This window comes from Rhinoraja longicauda, chromosome 21, assembly GCF_053455715.1.
Source record: "Rhinoraja longicauda isolate Sanriku21f chromosome 21, sRhiLon1.1, whole genome shotgun sequence".
Taxonomy (NCBI): domain Eukaryota; kingdom Metazoa; phylum Chordata; class Chondrichthyes; order Rajiformes; family Arhynchobatidae; genus Rhinoraja; species Rhinoraja longicauda.
Genome location: NC_135973.1, coordinates 25,919,579 through 25,936,288, shown reverse-complemented (window position 1 = coordinate 25,936,288; position 16,710 = coordinate 25,919,579). Strand labels below are relative to the sequence as shown.

General features: G+C 41.4%; 1 protein-coding gene across 2 annotated transcripts; it reads right to left on the bottom strand.

The window, feature by feature from the left end:
- Window positions 1-206: 206 nt before the first annotated feature.
- Window positions 207-13,665, bottom strand: thumpd1 (THUMP domain containing 1). 2 transcript variants are annotated; one of them, XM_078417479.1, is made up of 5 exons: window positions 13,627-13,665; window positions 13,222-13,433; window positions 8,560-8,728; window positions 5,908-6,156; window positions 207-1,203 (listed from the first exon to the last, which is right to left on the bottom strand). In XM_078417479.1, the coding sequence occupies exons 2-5, from the start codon at window positions 13,429-13,431 to the stop codon at window positions 809-811; spliced, it is 1,023 nt and encodes a 340-aa protein (XP_078273605.1). In that variant the 5' UTR covers window positions 13,432-13,433; window positions 13,627-13,665; the 3' UTR covers window positions 207-808. The 2 variants fall into 2 exon arrangements, with proteins under 2 accessions (XP_078273605.1, XP_078273604.1); XM_078417478.1 differs by lacking the exon at window positions 13,627-13,665 and adding an exon at window positions 13,593-13,619.
- Between the last annotated feature and the right edge of the window lie 3,045 nt (window positions 13,666-16,710).

Sequence of the window (16,710 nt, the reverse complement as noted above, 5' to 3'; positions counted from 1 at the left end):
GGTTTATGAGTTAATTGGCTTCGGTAAATTGTCCTTGGTGTGTAGAACATAGAACTAGTGCACTGGTGATCGATGGTTGGCGTGGACTCAGTGGGCCGAAGGGCCTGTTTCCACGCTGTATCTCCAAACTAAAATAAGAATTCATTACTGAAAAGAGCTGTCCAGTTCCTGAATTAATTACATACCTGATTCCATTCTAGGTTTGAACTCCTGACTAGTTTAATAACCAAAGATTATGCTGAAGAGAAAATAGTTACAATGATATTCACAGGCACTCAATATTGGAATGCACATGTGAGTTTAATAAACCATATATCCGACAATCAACCATTGCCATCTCCCCACCAGCAACATAACCACCATGCACCCATACTCAAATTGATTGAAATCCTGATGCAGCCGAGACTGACAATGCAATTAAACCAGAGAGTATCTGATATCCAAATCTTTGTAAAAATCATATTAACTTAGAATTGGAGGTAAAAATCAATTTTAATTGAAACTTGCCCCAAACAATTTTGCTTTAAAAAAAAGACGATTCAAAATATCTATTTTGAAAAAAGTAGCAAGATTTGCTTTTAACAGGAACAACCTGAAGCAGGTCAGAGAACGAGATAAACCACCACAGTGTGTTTGTTTGAAAAGTTAAACATCCCACCTTGCTCATTTACAATATGTAAAGACTTCGGGCAGAGTAATCAGGAGCAACACACACGACTCCTTAACAGGTGCAAAGGGGTAACTTAGAAAACATTTGCTGTCCAAAAATCACACAAAAAAAAGTGTTTAACAATCACAAGCCAGCAGACTATGATTCAGGCTCGTTATTCTCACTGTAAACGCTGGTCTTCTTTTCGGCTTTCTGTTCCCTGCTTTCCTGCTCTTGAGATGCGTCTCCAGTACCCATGACATGTGGGTCCAATCCCTGCAAGTCTTCTTCAGCTTTCTTGTCAAGTTCCTTTTCTTCCAGTCGCTCTTCTGATCCCACATGGCTATCAATTTTAGAGGGAGGAGAGCAGGTTCCTTTCTTTGACTTCTCCTCAACATCATTTTTTGTTACCTCTTGCAGGTTGTACTTGCGGAAAAATAAATAGTCTCGGACTACACTCACGCAGCACACACCTTTGATTATCTCCACTATGATGGTGTATTCGGGATGACTAAGATCAACTTTGTTTTCAGCATTCAAATTTACTACTACTCCTGAAAAATGAGAAACCGAGTCAGTAATTCCTTCCAAGCATGCAAACGAAAAATGGAGAAAACACCGGCTGCTCACGAACAAATACAGATTGAATGTTTTTTGGAACAAGTTGCAGAAACAAAGAACTGCAGATTCCGGTTTATACCAAAGACACAAAGTGTTGGAGTAACTCAGTGGGTCGGGCAGCATCTCTGGAGAAAAAGAGACGCCTCAGAGTTGCTGCCTGACCCCCTGACTTACTCCAACACTTTGTGTCTATCTTAATGTTTTAGAACAGCTTCAATTTTAAAAACATCTTTAACAAAGCAAAGCTGTCCCAAGCCACTCCATATGGGCAGTGGCGCAACTGTAGAGTGTTGCTCATTTAAATCCAAACCTCTGGTACCATCTTTTTAGAGTTTGCATCCTCTCCCCTGTAACTGTATGGGATTTCTAGGAAAAATTATTAGGGAATGGGAATGCTCGAGTATTAAGTACTGCATACACTCGAACATTAAGCACTGTTGGTAAACAGAGAGATCCAAGAGTCAATGGCAGCACGGTGGCGCAGCGGTAGAATTGCTGCCTTACAGCGAATGCAGCGCCGGAGACTCAGGTTCGATCCTGACTACGGGCGATGTCTGTACGGAGTTTGTACGTTCTCCCCGTGACCTGTGTGGGTTTTCTCCGAGATCTTCTGTTTCCTCCCACACTCCAAAGACGTACAGGTTTGTAGGTTAATTGGCTGGGCAAATGTTTAAAAAAATTGTCCCTAGTGTGTGTAGGATAGATAGTGTTAATGTGCGGGGCTCGCTGGGCGGCGCGGACCCGGTGGGCCTGTTTCCGCGCTGTATCTCTAAATCTAAAAAAAAATCTAAATCAAGGTCCACAGTTCCCTGAAAGTAGCAATACAGGTTGATAAGCTAGCAATGGCAGCATTTAAGGGTCAGTATCTTGTGCTGCAAACTCACAAAACATTGGTTAGAACACTGTTTCCATTTTCTCTACAATTCTGGGAGCCACACTAAAGGAAGGATGTGGGGATGTGGTTGTGCTGGAGTGAGTACAGAGGAGATTCACCAGAATGTGGCCGAGCTTGGAGAACTTTGGGGAATTTAATAACCATTCTCGCTGTGAACACCCCTGCCCAATAAAGCTGATACATTATTGAGTGAGTCGCAAGGCAGCTCAATTATGATATAGAATATATTAAGGAACTGTGGACAATATATTTTTTGAAAGAGCCACTCAAATACAATTACCGCAAAATACACATTTTGCGTCATGTAAAATACTTGGGAGTTATACTGCATACAGACACCAGAAAAACATTTCAAAATATGATCAATTTCAAAAGTTCATAAGTCCTAGCAGCAGATTTAGGCCATTAGTCATATCGTGTCTACTACGCCATTCAATCATGACCGATCTATCTTTCCCTCTTGACTTCATTCTCCTGCTTTCTCTCCAAAACCTTTGACACCCTTCTTAATCAAGAACCTGTCAATCTCCACTTTAAAAATACCTAATGACTTGATCTCCAATCATCTGTGGCAATTAATGACACAGATTTACTACCCTACGCCTGAAGAAATTCCTCCTCATCTCCTTTCTAAAGGTATGCCCTTTCATGCTGAGGCCGTGTCCCCTAGTCCTAGACTCTCCCACTAGTGGAAACATCCACTCCATCCAGGCGTTTCATTATTCGGTGAGTTTTAATGGGGCCCCCCTTCATCCTTCTGAACTCCAGTGACTACAGGCCCAGAGCCGTCAAAGTTCCACATTTCTTTGCTTCCATCTTCATTTTATGTGCACCATAATATTAGTTTGCACCCTGTAAATGTTTAGAATGGAGTGCAAGAAAGAGCACCTGTGTGGCATCACCGGGACTAAATTATTGCATTAAAAATGCCGAGTTCACATTGCACCACGGCAGACATCTTTAGTCAGAGGGTCGTGAACCTGTGAAATTCATTACCTGTGGAGGTCAAGTCATTGGAACTTAAAATTAAACTCATCTGGAATTTTTAACAAAACCTAGCCAGCGGTAAAAGTGACCACAAAGTCACAAGATTGTCTTAAAAATCCCGTTTGGTTCAGTAATATTCTTCAGGAAGGATGTCTGCTTATATACAATTCCAGATGCACTAATGTGGTTCATTCTTAATGGCCAGGTAAGCAACTCAGTTGAAAGGCAATTGGAGGTGGGTAATCAATTTTGGCTTTGCTAATGATGCATGGGACAGAACATAAATAAATAAATGAACAAATAACTGATTGAGAATAGTGAAATGCTGGAGATAAATATTCTGTCCTCGACTCTCCATGACATCCTATCTGTTTAGAATTAAGAAGCAATAGAAGTGCAAATACACTACTGGTACTATTCTACAAGCTAAGGACTGAATGGAAGGATATTAAGAAGCAAGTTACCTGGGTAATTGCAGAGGATGTGCTAAAGCAATAGAGCAATGAGACTTTACTGATCCAAATAAAGACTGGGATAGATGTAGGGGAAAGGAGTGTCTGGCATTTGTTCAGCAGAACTTTCTTCCTCATTCGTTTCTGGCACAACAAAACATTAATAGACTTTGTTCTGGGAAAAATGCCAGACTAACTGGAGCAAGTGTCAGTGGGGCAACATCTAGCAAACAGTATCAAAAGGTTTAGAATAGCAGTGGAAGAGGATATAGAGGACTCCAAGGTAAACTGGTGAATTGGAGAAGAGCCAAGTTCAATAGGACGAGAACAAGTCTGGCTTTGGTAAATTGGAATCAAAGTTTGGCAGGCAGAACTGTTGTTTCACAATAGGAGGCCTTTCAAGTGGAAATGTTTCAGTTACAGTTGAGATACATTCCCATGAAGGACAAAAGTAGGGAAATTAAATCCTATGCTCTCTGTCTGACCAGAAAGGCAGAGAAAAATTAAGCAGGAAAAAACATGAAAGATGCCAGGTTTTTAAACACACAAGAAGCAAAATGATTGAAAAAGTTCAGAGGCGAAATAAAGAAAGGAAATAAAAGGCAACAAGAAAAGAAAGCAAGGGCGGCACGGTGGCACAGCGGTAGAGTTGCCGCCTTACAGCGAATGCAGCGCCGGTGACCCAGGTTCAATCCGACTACTGTCTGTACGGAGTTTATACGTTCTCCCCGTGACCTGCATGGGTTTTCTCCGAGATCTTTGGTTTCCTCCCACACTCCAAAGACGTACAGGTTTGAAGGTTAATTGGCTTGGTGAATGTAAAAATAAATAGTCTCTAGTGTGTGTAGGACAGTGTTAATATGCAGGGATCGCTGGTCGGTGCGGACCCAGTGCCACGCTGTATCTCTCAACTCAACTAAACTAAAGGCAGACAGCAGAGCAGATATAAAAAGGGAATCCAAAAACATTCTCTCGGCATGTGAACAGGAAAAAGATTATGAAAAGGGAAGTGAAAGTGAACAGAGACGAGAAAGGAAAGTCTCTCATGGAGACTAACGGCACAGCTGAGGTATTGAGTGAGCTCTTTCCATCTATCTTCACGAAGGATGTTTTTGGAGACGCTAGTAAACAAAGATGACATTGAGCTTCTGGATGGGTTAAAAAAATGATAAAAGTATCAGGAAGAAAGCTGCATTTAACCTGATCGAGATGGGATTGATGGTGGAGTTAAGAGAGAAGATTGCAGAAGCCATGTTCATAACCTTCCTAACATTTATTGAGTCAGTGGGACTGGAAAAACAACAAATGTGTATTCTTGTTCATGGAGGCGTTAATATAGTATCTAGGTTTAGCCAAGGAAAGTTCTGGAAACAATATTTAGGAATAGAAGCAATAAGCATCTGGATGAGTATGATTTGATCAGAGAAAGCCAGTGTGAATTTGTTATAAGGGTAATTTTATCTCATTAACTTGATAGTTAATGAAATAACTGAAGAGGAAGGAAGGAGAAAATATCCCCAGAGGGCATATATGGACTTCTAAAAAGGAACAGGCTGTAATCCATCTCCATGATTACGAGACAATGAAACGCACAAAAGCATTTACAGGTTAACAGAATTTAAGGAATTTGTCCAGAAAGCTGCAATGAATAAAGGGTTATTCAAAAATAAAACTGACTACATTTTTAAAAAATGCCTACAAGTCTTGCCATATATATGGAAGGCAACATCTTGTCTACATTGGTGGCTCTAATGTCAGATTTCATCTTTATTAAAAACCAGCTTTGAAATAGCTGCACAGTGGTGCAGCTAGGAGTGCTACTGTCTCACAGCGTCCGAGCAAGGCCCAGGTTCAATCCTAATCCTTCCCCCTTTTCCTTTTTCCTCCCCCCCCCCCTTCTTGTTGTTTACAGGTTCGCTGTGATTTATTTAAATATTTGGTTTGATTGCATCGATATGTAGCGCCAATCAAAATCTCATTGTACCTGTACAATGATAATAAAGGATATTGTATGTATGTATTGTACTGTTGGGTGCTGTCTGTGTGAAGTTTGCATGCACTGCCCCTGCATGTGTTTTCTCCTCGTGCTCTGGTTTCCTCCCACATCCAAAAACGTGGATTTGGAGGCTAAATGACCTCTGCAAATTGCCCAGTGTGTTGGAGAATGGATGCAAAAGTAGGATAACATAAAACAAGTACGAACGGGTAACGGAGGTCAGTGTGAACACGGTGGGCCAAAGAACCACTCTGCTTCCATGCTCTATCTTTCAATCAATCAAAATATAGAAAGAATTTACATTTACCTGCCAGGGCCTTGATGACATCTTCTCTGCTCATGTGACTGTTATTCCTAGCTTTATAAACTATCTGGAAAGTAGCCTTGTTGGGATCTTTGAACCACGGTTCCAGGAAAGTCTCAAAGTACTTTGGGATCTCCTCCATGAAAGCCTTGCAGGACCCAGACACTGGCAGCATCCGCAAAATAGCTCTGGTTTTCTTCTTCTTGGTGGTATGTAGATCCTTCAAAATGTAATGAGCTAATTTGTCCGGTTCTGTTTTAAGTTAAAAAAAAGGCGCGTTTTAGATTCACAAAATTACCGAGTTCGTGCTTTCATATCGCAAATCTCCTAGATATTCAGAGTGCCGATTTCAAATTAATCACATGCTAATCAAATGTTGAGCTTATATCTTTGCTTTAAACACAAAGTAGAATATCTCAAATCAGACTACGGGTGCTGCACTGTAAGGAGTTTGTACGTTCTCCCCGTGACCTGCGTGGGTTTTCTCCGAGATCTTCGGTTTCCTCCCACACTCCAAAGACGTACAGGTATGTAGGTTAATTGGCTGGGTAAATGTAAAAATTGTCCCTAGTGGGTGTAGGATGGTGTTAATGTACGGGGATCGCTGGGCGGCACGGACTTGGTGTGCCGAAAAGGCCTGTTTCCGGCTGTATATATATGATATGATATGAGAAGAGCAATAAGTGGCAATAAAGTACCAGAGAAGTTATGAGAATCAAACTTCAGAAGTAAGATTCAATGCTCACGTCATTACATAGTGTATAAGACAATAACTGCAGATGCTGGTACAAATCGAAGGTATTTATTCACAAAATGCTGAAGTAACTCAGCAGGTCAGGCAGCATCTCAGGAGAGAAGGAATGGGTGACGTTTCGGGTAGAGACCCTTCTTCAGACTGCTGGGTCTCCAATTACAAACTGGATGCTGCTTTGTTTGCTGGTATTCCTGCCGTGCGGTACTAATTTGCTGTCATTGTCTTACATAGTGTGTTCAGCTGACACAATAAATTACAGATTTCTAACCCATGCAATTTTTTTAAATCACTGAATTCACCCATTCCCATTCGCAAAGCTAAATTCTCTCTGGGATCCTTCTTACCACAGTCCTGAACCCATCTCTCTGTTAAGTTTAAAACAAAGTGCTGGAGGAACTCAGTGGGTTCGACAGTATCTGTGGAAGGAAATCGATCGAAGACCTTCCAAAACAGTGCGGATCACCAAATCCCAGTTTCACTCGCCAATCACATTCCCCATGTACATGTAACTAGACTAGACACTAATCTCTCCTTTATAGAACCCTGGACCCAGGCCCACTTACTTCCCAATTTCCCTTGAGCACTTTTCAAAGGTGTGGCAAAGGAAAGTATGCAATGTTCATCCACTGGTATCCATTCCTCAGGCATTGCTAAACCTTGCTGCCGAGGGCCATAATGAAAACAACCCTTAGTTCCTCCGACCCACCTCCAGAGCACCGATGAACTTCCAGTCCGCTGTATTTATACTCATAATGTATAAGAAGTTTTTATGACCCACATCAGCCCCAGATCACAGTTCTCTATCCTGCAGCCACAATCTCTGTCCTAGCTTATCAAGTATTCATCCAGGTACTTCTTAAATGGGCCGTGCTCTCTACCTTTCTGACATCAAATTCCAATCGCCATCCTGATGAAATAATCTTTCCTCACTTCCCCTTTACTTCTTTGACTAACTGCTGTAAATCTATGCCCCGTATTTATTGAACACTCTGTCATTAAGAGACTTGATTAGTAAGTTTGCAGATGACACTAAAATAGGTGGTATCCTAGATAGTGAAGAGGCTTATCAAAAACTAAAGCAGGATCTTGATCAGCTGGGCAAGTGGGTTGAAGACTAATGGAGTTCAATGCTGACAAGTGTGAGGTGTTGCATTTTGTGAAGTCAAACCAAGGCAGAACCATCACAGCGAATGGTAGGGTCCTAGGAAGTGTTGTAAAACAACAGGATTTAGCAGTACAGATGCACAGTACCCTGAAATTGCCACCACAGGTAGACAGGGTAGCAAAGGAAAGATTTACAAATATGTTGCCAGGACTCAAGGGCCTGAGCTATAGGGCTAGAGATTGGGAATCCCTGGACATTTTTCCTTGGCATGCAAGGAGGCTAAGAGGGTGATCTTATAGAGGTGTATAAAATCATAAGGGGAATTGATAAAGTGAATGCACACATTCTTTTACCCAGGGGGAGGGAATCAAGAACCAGAAGACAGGTTTAAGGTGAGAGGGGAACGATTTAAATGGGACCTTAGGGTAACCTTTTCACTCAGAGGGTGGTGGGTATATGGAAAGAGCTGCCAGAGAAAGTAGTTGAGGTAGATATAATAACAATTTTTAACAGACACTTTGACAGATACATGTCAAAACCTTAGGACAGGTTTTGAAGGAAATGGACCAAATGCAGGGAAACGGGACAAGCTCAGATGGAGCATCTTGCTTGGCATGAACGAGTTGGGCTGAGGGGCCTGTTTCCGTAATGAACTACTTTGACCATGACTCTGCTACGAGTAGTATTCCCCTTCAGGTTTATTTAGTAGGGAAGGGGAAAAAAGGGAAATTATTACAACATTCCTTTCACAGTTGGGACACAATTCAATCCAGAACTGAAAAGAAAATAACATCACCAATGTTTTGAGTTCTGATGAAGACAACATTGTTGGCCCCACTGTCCAAAGCCTGGAATCGGCGGAGTTGCTTCCTGGTTGATGCACTGATCTGATTTACTTCCTTCTTCAGGGCAGCTTCAGCATCATCATCATCTTCCTCATCCTCACTGTTAGATTCCTCTACAAACTGTGCAAAAACAAATATAAAATCTGAATATCTTAAAAATGTAAACCAAGATACTATGCTTCCATTGCTACATAACATACTTATCCACAACCCCCCAAGTTCAGTACTCAATTACAGGAAAAAATGCTGTCCTATGCAAATTATATATTATCCGTTCACAACCAGGCCCATTATTGAATACTAGTGTCTTGCATTTGATAAGCTTTTGCTGTTTCCATTAATTACTTAGTCCACTACTCCCGCATAAATAACTGACCAGCCTCTACTTATGCTGCCCTGGGAGCATTAAATAGGTTTTAAACAATAGTTCAAATGTTCCAAAAGGACCCCAAATTCATTGAATGAACATGGAAGTATCCCCATGTCATATTGACTGGTTTCTTAACATCTCTTTAAAAATTAATGATTTCCGTTTTCCCTTCTGGACAGATATTAATTGCATTTTTAGATATTATCAGAATCAAGGGATGGGGGCAAATGATCAATTGTGATCTTTTTGAATTGTGGAGCAGACATAGGCCTACTTTACTTCCATTTCTTGTCCTTAACAAACTCGGAATATGATTCCTACACATCACCAAATTACTTTGTTATAAATAAGTTGCACAATGCATTTAAAAATGTATTAAAAGTTATGGGAGAGCATTGTTTATAAAATCTCCAGCCCTGACCATCCCTTTTACAAAACTTGGATCACTAATAACCTTTTTTGTTCACTCAGAATTTGTTAAAAATGACTGAACAATTGCTTCAATATTGCCAGCAACAAGAGCTCCACAGATCACAACTTTTTGAATTCAGATATTAGGTAGCAGGACAATAGAAAACTAGATAACCCACAAAGTTATGAAAATCCTTAAGTTGATTACTGCGATTCCAAATGTAAACATCCATGTTTCTATGTATTCAACCTCAAAGCATTGGTTGGCCAAATGGGAATGCACGACAGCCTTTTTAACATATTAAAGCCAAGACGTACAGTAGGTACAAAATGTCTTCAAAAATGTATTCACTGGAATTTAGAAGGATGAGAGGGGATCTTATAGAAACATATAAAATTATTAAAGGATTGGACACGCTAGATGCAGGAAACATGTTCCCATGTTGGGGGAGTCCAGAACCAGGGGCCACAGTTTAAGTAAGAATAAGGGGTAGGCCATTATGAACTGAGATGAGGAAAAACTTTTTCACACGGAGTTGTGAATTTGTGGAGTTCTCTGCTACAGAAGGCCGATTCACTGGATGTATTTAAAAGAGAGTTAGATAGAGCTCAGGGCTAGCGGAATCAAGGGATATGGGGAGAAGGCAGGAACTGGGTACTGATTGTGGATGATCAGCCATGATCACATTGAATGGCGGTGCTGGCTCGAAGGGCCGAATGGCCCACACCTGCACCTATTGTCTATGCATCTATGTATTACAACATCAACCAGCACCAACAGCATTGCTAACATCAAATATTTAAAATCTAAACCAAGTGACAACATTTGCGATCAGTAGACAATAGACAATAGACAATAGACAATAGACAATAGACAATAGGTGCAGGAGTAGGCCATTCAGCCCTTCGAGCCAGCACCGCCATTCAATGCGATCATGGCTGATCACTCTCAATCAGTACCCTGTTCCTGCCTTCTCCCCATACCCCCTCACTCCGCTATCCTTAAGAGCTCTATCCAGCTCTCTCTTGAAAGCATCCAACGAACTGGCCTCCACTGCCTTCTGAGGCAGAAAATTCCACACCTTCACCACTCTCTGACTGAAAAAGTTCTTCCTCATCTCTGTTCTAAATGGCCTACCCCTTATTCTTAAACTGTGGCCCCTTGTTCTGGACTCCCCCAACATTGGGAACATGTTTCCTGCCTCTAATGTGTCCAATCCCCTAATTATCTTATGTGTTTCAATAAGATCCCCCCTCATCCTTCTAAATTCCAGTGTATACAAGCCCAATCGCTCCAGCCTTTCAACATACGACAGTCCCGCCATTCCGGGAATTAACCTAGTGAACCTACGCTGCACGCCCTCCATAGCAAGAATATCCTTCCTCAAATTTGGAGACCAAAACTGCACACAGTACTCCAGGTGCGGTCTCACCAGGGCCCGGTACAACTGTAGAAGGACCTCTTTGCTCCTATACTCAACTCCTCTTGTTACGCTTTAGTTGAAACAATTATGTCAATCCGACAACCTAGTTCTGTCTTGCTCCTCCCCACTACATCAAAGCTGCAGTTAAAAAGTCCAAACACATAAATATCAACCAATACTAACACAATATCTCCAGACATATAATTCTTACATTTTCCAGTGCTGGAGTTACTGCTTTGAAAACTGCAACCAATGTGAAAGTATTTTTGGAAATATTTTGATTTTCTTTGAGGCTGCGAATTCCAAATAAGAATGAATCAGAAAACAGTATGGGGGAGGTGGTGGTGATGTTATCTGATGGATAATTCAGAGGTCTGGAGCCTGGATTTAGAGTTCAGAGACACCAGCTCAAAAGTAAGAATTGGAGAGGAAATATAAAAACGCAGTCAATTAAATAAACCCAGCTAAAGACTGACCATCGGCTATAGTGAATCCTGAAACTACTGGATCATTGTACCTGGTTCACTAGAATCATAGAAAATGTATAACACAGAAGCAGACACATTTGCCCCATCCTATAAATGTCAATAACTAAAAAGCCTACCCAGCCTAATCTCATTTTCCTGAAGTAAATCTTCAACCCTGCTGGCCATGATTCTTTAGACATCCAAGTACAAATACCGTTTAAATGGGATGAGGTTTCCACCTCTTCCAGGCATTGAATTCGAAACTCGAACCATGCTGCAGGTAAAAAAGTTAAGTCCAGTCAACTCCTCTCTAATCCTTCTACTGATTGCCATTTTAAATTCCTCAAGAAGAAATAGGCCCTACTTGGGCTTATAGACCCTTCATACTTTTAGAAACCTCAATTAAAATTTCCTTTGGGCTTCCGCGTTCCAAAGGATAAAACTCTAAATTATCCAATCATCCTCATGAATAAAGTTATCCATTCCTGGCAATCTCCTTGTAAATCTCTTCTGCACCCCCTTGATGTCATTATATTTTCACTGTAATATAATGACTGGAACTTTAAGCTGCAGCCTTACAAGTACTGTATTTATTTCTAACAAACGCCCTCCTCCTGTGCCTCAGTTAAAGGAAAACATACCATGAGTCTTTAACCATCGTTTGTAATTGTCCTGCCAACAAGCATTCGTGGGATAAGTGCTCCAAGGTTCCTCTGTTCTGCCATATATCTCAGCTTTACTCAATTACTATATATTCCCTTGGCTTGTGCATCTCCACAAATGTATTAACTTACACTTCTCTCTATGTGCCTTTTATAGAAGGAAATTTGCCATCCAGACCTATTATGTCCTGCATGTCATTTCACTGGGGGGGTGGGGGGGTGGGGGGGAAGGGGAGAAACTGCTTTCAGCATTGACTCAAACCTAATTTCCCTTGAAGGGAGGTTGGCATCAACAACAAGTCACCAAGTGAGGAAGATATATCCTTCCTTTAAATACCTTTAAGTTTATTATTTTAGTAAAACAATAGTATAATTCAATGATTACCATTACTGACAATAATTATTCATTCATTCCTTTTGTGTCTATCTTCAATTATTCATTCCAAATATATAATATTTGATTCAAGTCATTCAGCATGGATTCAGCAATTCCAAATGATGTCACCTTGCAAACCAGCCTACCATGCAGGTTCTTGTCAAAACTGTTACAAAGATCCATGTAGACAATGTCGACCACCCTGCCCACTTCAATGAAACCTTCAAATCATTTCATTTAAATTGTCGGGTTGTTGCGCTTGGACTCAAACTGATACATCTCTATCATTATTCCAGCAATCTAACCAATCCAATAATTTAGAAACAAGGAATGGCAGATGCTGGTTAACACCCAAAAGGGCACAAAGTGCTGGAATAACTCAGCAGGTCAGGCAGCATCTCTGGAGAACATGGATAGGTGACGTTTTTGGTCCTGAAGAAGGGCTTCAACCCAAAACATCACCCAACCTTGTTCTCCAGAGATGCTGCCTGACCTGCTGAGTTACTCCAGCAGTCTGTGCCCTTTTGTGCAATCCAACAACCTGTTGCGCTACCATTCACATACAGCAACTCCAGTTCCTTATGTCTACATTTCCCTATATATTTGAGGCTTCACATTTATTGAATGTTGGGACAGCACATGCAACATCGTGTGTGCACATATGCACGCTTCCTTTTCCGACGATGGGTGTGAGTGAGGCTTTATCTCACTCATCATTTATCTCAGTTTGCCCCATTTCAGTACCCTATATAGTGTGGACTGCCTCAGGCTCAGGACAGCTTAAGGAACAATTAGGCACAGGCATTATCAATGAATTAATGAACAAAGAGAATTGAGTTGGGTTTTAGAGTTGCCTGCATGCCCACACCGGTGTCCCAACTCACAGCCAGCCACACTGCATACCTTTTCTGGGCCATATAGTTGGTCAGCATACTCATTCAGCAAGCTGTACGCTTCTGCTGTGCATTTCCTCTCGTTCATGTTGCAGGTGATGAGCAGGCCCTGCATCCCCGCTTCCAGCTCTCGGCTCCCGCGGGACCTCTTGGCCGCATGGCGCAAGTATGAGGAGCTCTTGGTTCTCTTCTTCGCTTTTGGATCGGCTGTGGTCATCATGGCTGTTTAAAAAACAGACACACACACACACACAAAAAAAAATATATATATATTATTATTTTTTTTTTTTTTTTAAAAGGCGGCTATAATTTCAAACAACTACGCAAACAAGATATTGATAGTGCAAACTGGCTGAAAATGCTTCCCTTAAATGCACTCACTGCACATAATACATGACACCCCTTTATCACCTACCGTTTACAATCTGGAGGGCGACTCTGCACAGCTCCTCCCTTTCCTTTCGCATCATTAAACTGCGACACGACCAGGCTACACAACACTGTACAGGGAGGGGCCCCAATGCTGCCAGAGGGGCTCACATTGTCGCGCCCTGTCAACTGACCTCAAGTCAGGCAAACGACAACAAACACAGACACCAGAAAGCAGCTTCATAACTTCTGCTGCCTCAAACACAAGAAGGAGATGCTGCCAGACCTGGCCATGCTCTCCTTTATACCACCTATAGCAGCTACAAATTGCAAATCACAGAGATTGGCATTTTCTGGATACAATTATAATAATAATAATACATTTAATTTATATGGCGCTTTTCTGGAAACTCAAAGACAGCTTTACAGAGCAAACAAGACATAAAAACAAACAAACAAACAAACAAAAGATTTATCCAGACGGAGAAGCGGCGAACAAACAGCGCCAGCGTCCTCTCACGTCAGGGTCCGGCATAAATGGTTGACAATAAACAGTAAATGGTTGACAGTAAACAATAAAGAACACAAGACACACAATTACAATTTAACCATATAACCATATAACAACTACAGCACGGAAACAGGCCCGTTAAGGCCCTACCAGTCCATGCCGACCACTCTCTCTGACCTAGTCTCATCTACCTGCTCTCAGACCATAACCCTCCAATCCCCTCTTATCCATATACCTATCCAATTTACTCTTAAATAATAAAATCGAGCCTGCCTCCACCACTTCCACCGGAAGCCCATTCCATACAGCCACCACCCTCTGAGTAAAGAAGTTACCCCTCATGTTACCCCTAAACTTTTGTCCCTCAATTCTGAAGCTATGTCCCCTTGTTGGAATCTTCCCCACTCTCAAAGGGAAAAGTCTAACAGACAACCATCACGGTGATTGCTCCAGGCACACCCTCACTGTGATGGAAGGCAAAGAAAAGTCTTATCTCCTCCTCATTCTTCTCCCGCGGTCAGGCAGTCAAACTGCTGCCTCGGTTATAAAAACTGAAAGCAAAATTATAAAACCTGTCGTAAATCTTTCTCCTTTCCCCACTTGTAAAATCAAGACTTATTCTGAAGAAGGGTCTCGACCCATTCCCTCTCTCCCGAGATGTTGCCTGACCCGCTGAGTTACTCCAGCATTTTGTATCTACCTAAGATTTTAACCAGCATCTGCAGTTTTTTTCCTACCGACCTAAAACATCTTCTGCCTATTCCATCCACTGATCCTGCCTGACCCGCCGATCTCCTTCAGCAGTTTATCTCTGAATGCATTCAAGAGAGAGCTAGATAGAGCTCTTAAGGATAGCGGAGTCAGAGGGTATGGGGAGAAGGCAGGAATGGGGTACTGATTGGGAATGATCAGCCATGATCACATTGAATGGTAGTGCTGGCTCGAGGGGCCGAATGGCCTCCTCCTGCACCTATTGTCTATTGTCTATTTTGCTAAAAAATTCCAGTATCTGCAGTTTACTGTTTTACTTAGTCCTGCACCTTGTTTCCTGTACCCCCATTTCTGGGAGCGACGTTGTGGTAACTGATTTTTATCTTGCTAAATAGATGTTGCAGTTATGAAGTACTGTTAATGATCAACAATACTGGAATGGGAAATAGTTCACTCTCCTGGTAAAGTTTAAGGGATCCTTTCTTTAAACTTAACTTTTGTGTTCAAAGTACATAATTATCCGATTGCACCAACTGTGAACGAACAGTGAAAAAAATGTTCCTCGTGCTTATCCTGATAATTAAATATACTATAGACTATTCATATAATTAAAACATAACATGTAAAACATATCCATGCACCTTTTCAACAATAACAACAATTTATTCAGAACTTTCATAAAGTTGGTAATTTTGGGTTAATTTTAATTAAAAGAATATTTCAATAAAAACAGGTATATATTTGCTCAGCCCTATTTCAAAGAAGAGTAGGGGCATTATTGTCATTGTCCTGGCCAATTGCTAACTCAATATCACAAAAGTTTGAAGAAGGGTCTCGACCCGAAACGTCACCCATCCCCTCTCTCCTAGATGCTGCCTGACCTGATGAGTTACTCCAGCATTTTGTGATAATCACAAAAAAAACATTGTTTGATCGTTGTGGTGTTGTATTTGGTGGGAGCTTGCATTTTAAGCAAGTATTAGAAGATGGGGAAATGGATATGAAAATGGGGATATCCATGGAAGATTGAGGCCAGGATTTGTATGGAAATAAGTTGCTAATGGAACAATTCGAGCATGATGTTTTGTAAATTTCGTGGATGGGCTAATACAGAGGACAAAAACAGTCAATATCACATATGGTTGACATAGCAATTTTAGGTAGTTCAACTTTAGACAGAGTTGGAGAATTCATTTCAGGTAGTTATGCTATAACACATGCTTCCATTAACATGAATTGGATATAATTTGAGTAATAAATGAGGGAACACTATTTGCAATACATGGGCCAAATTGGTTACAATGCAATTTCAATCAGGAACTAGAGAACCACTTAATAGTTAATTTGGAAATTGACAAGCAGATAAAAAAGCTCTCTTAGATTTAAATAGGGGAAAAAAAATTCCATGTGACCCCGCAGTAATGAGAAACCATTGCCTTTTAAGAACACAGCTACTTCTTTAACAGTGAATGGACATTGAAATTGACAAGCGTAGACGGAGGAATTGGGAGTAGGGGATAGACTTTTTGCAGGAGACAGGGTGGGAAGAAGTGTAGTCCAGATAGCTGTGCGAGTCAGTAGGTTTATAGTAGATGTCAGTCACTAGTCTGTCTCCTGTGATGGAGATGGTGAGGTCCAGAAACAGGAGGGAGATGTCGGAGATAGTCCAAGTATATTTAAGAGCAGGATGGAAATTGGAAGTGAAGTGTATGAAGTCAGTGAGTTCAGCATGGGTACAAGAGGTAGCACCAATGCAGTCGTCGATGTAGCGGAGGTAGAGTTCGGGGATGGGGCCAGTGTATGTCCGGAACAGGGATTGTTCGACGTACCCGACAAAGAGGCAGGCGTAGCTAGGGCCCATGCGAGTGCCCATAGCTACGCCTCTGGTTTGGAGGAAGTGGGAGGAGT

Excerpts from the sequence above, each read along its gene's own strand:
- thumpd1 (XM_078417478.1), bottom strand. Across the intron at positions 8,729-13,221 it reads AACTATATGGCCCAGAAAAG|TTTGTAGAGGAATCTAACAG; the intron begins GTATGCAGTGTG and ends GTTTTTGCACAG. Across the intron at positions 6,157-8,559 it reads CATCAGAACTCAAAACATTG|AACCGGACAAATTAGCTCAT; the intron begins GTGATGTTATTT and ends AACTTAAAACAG.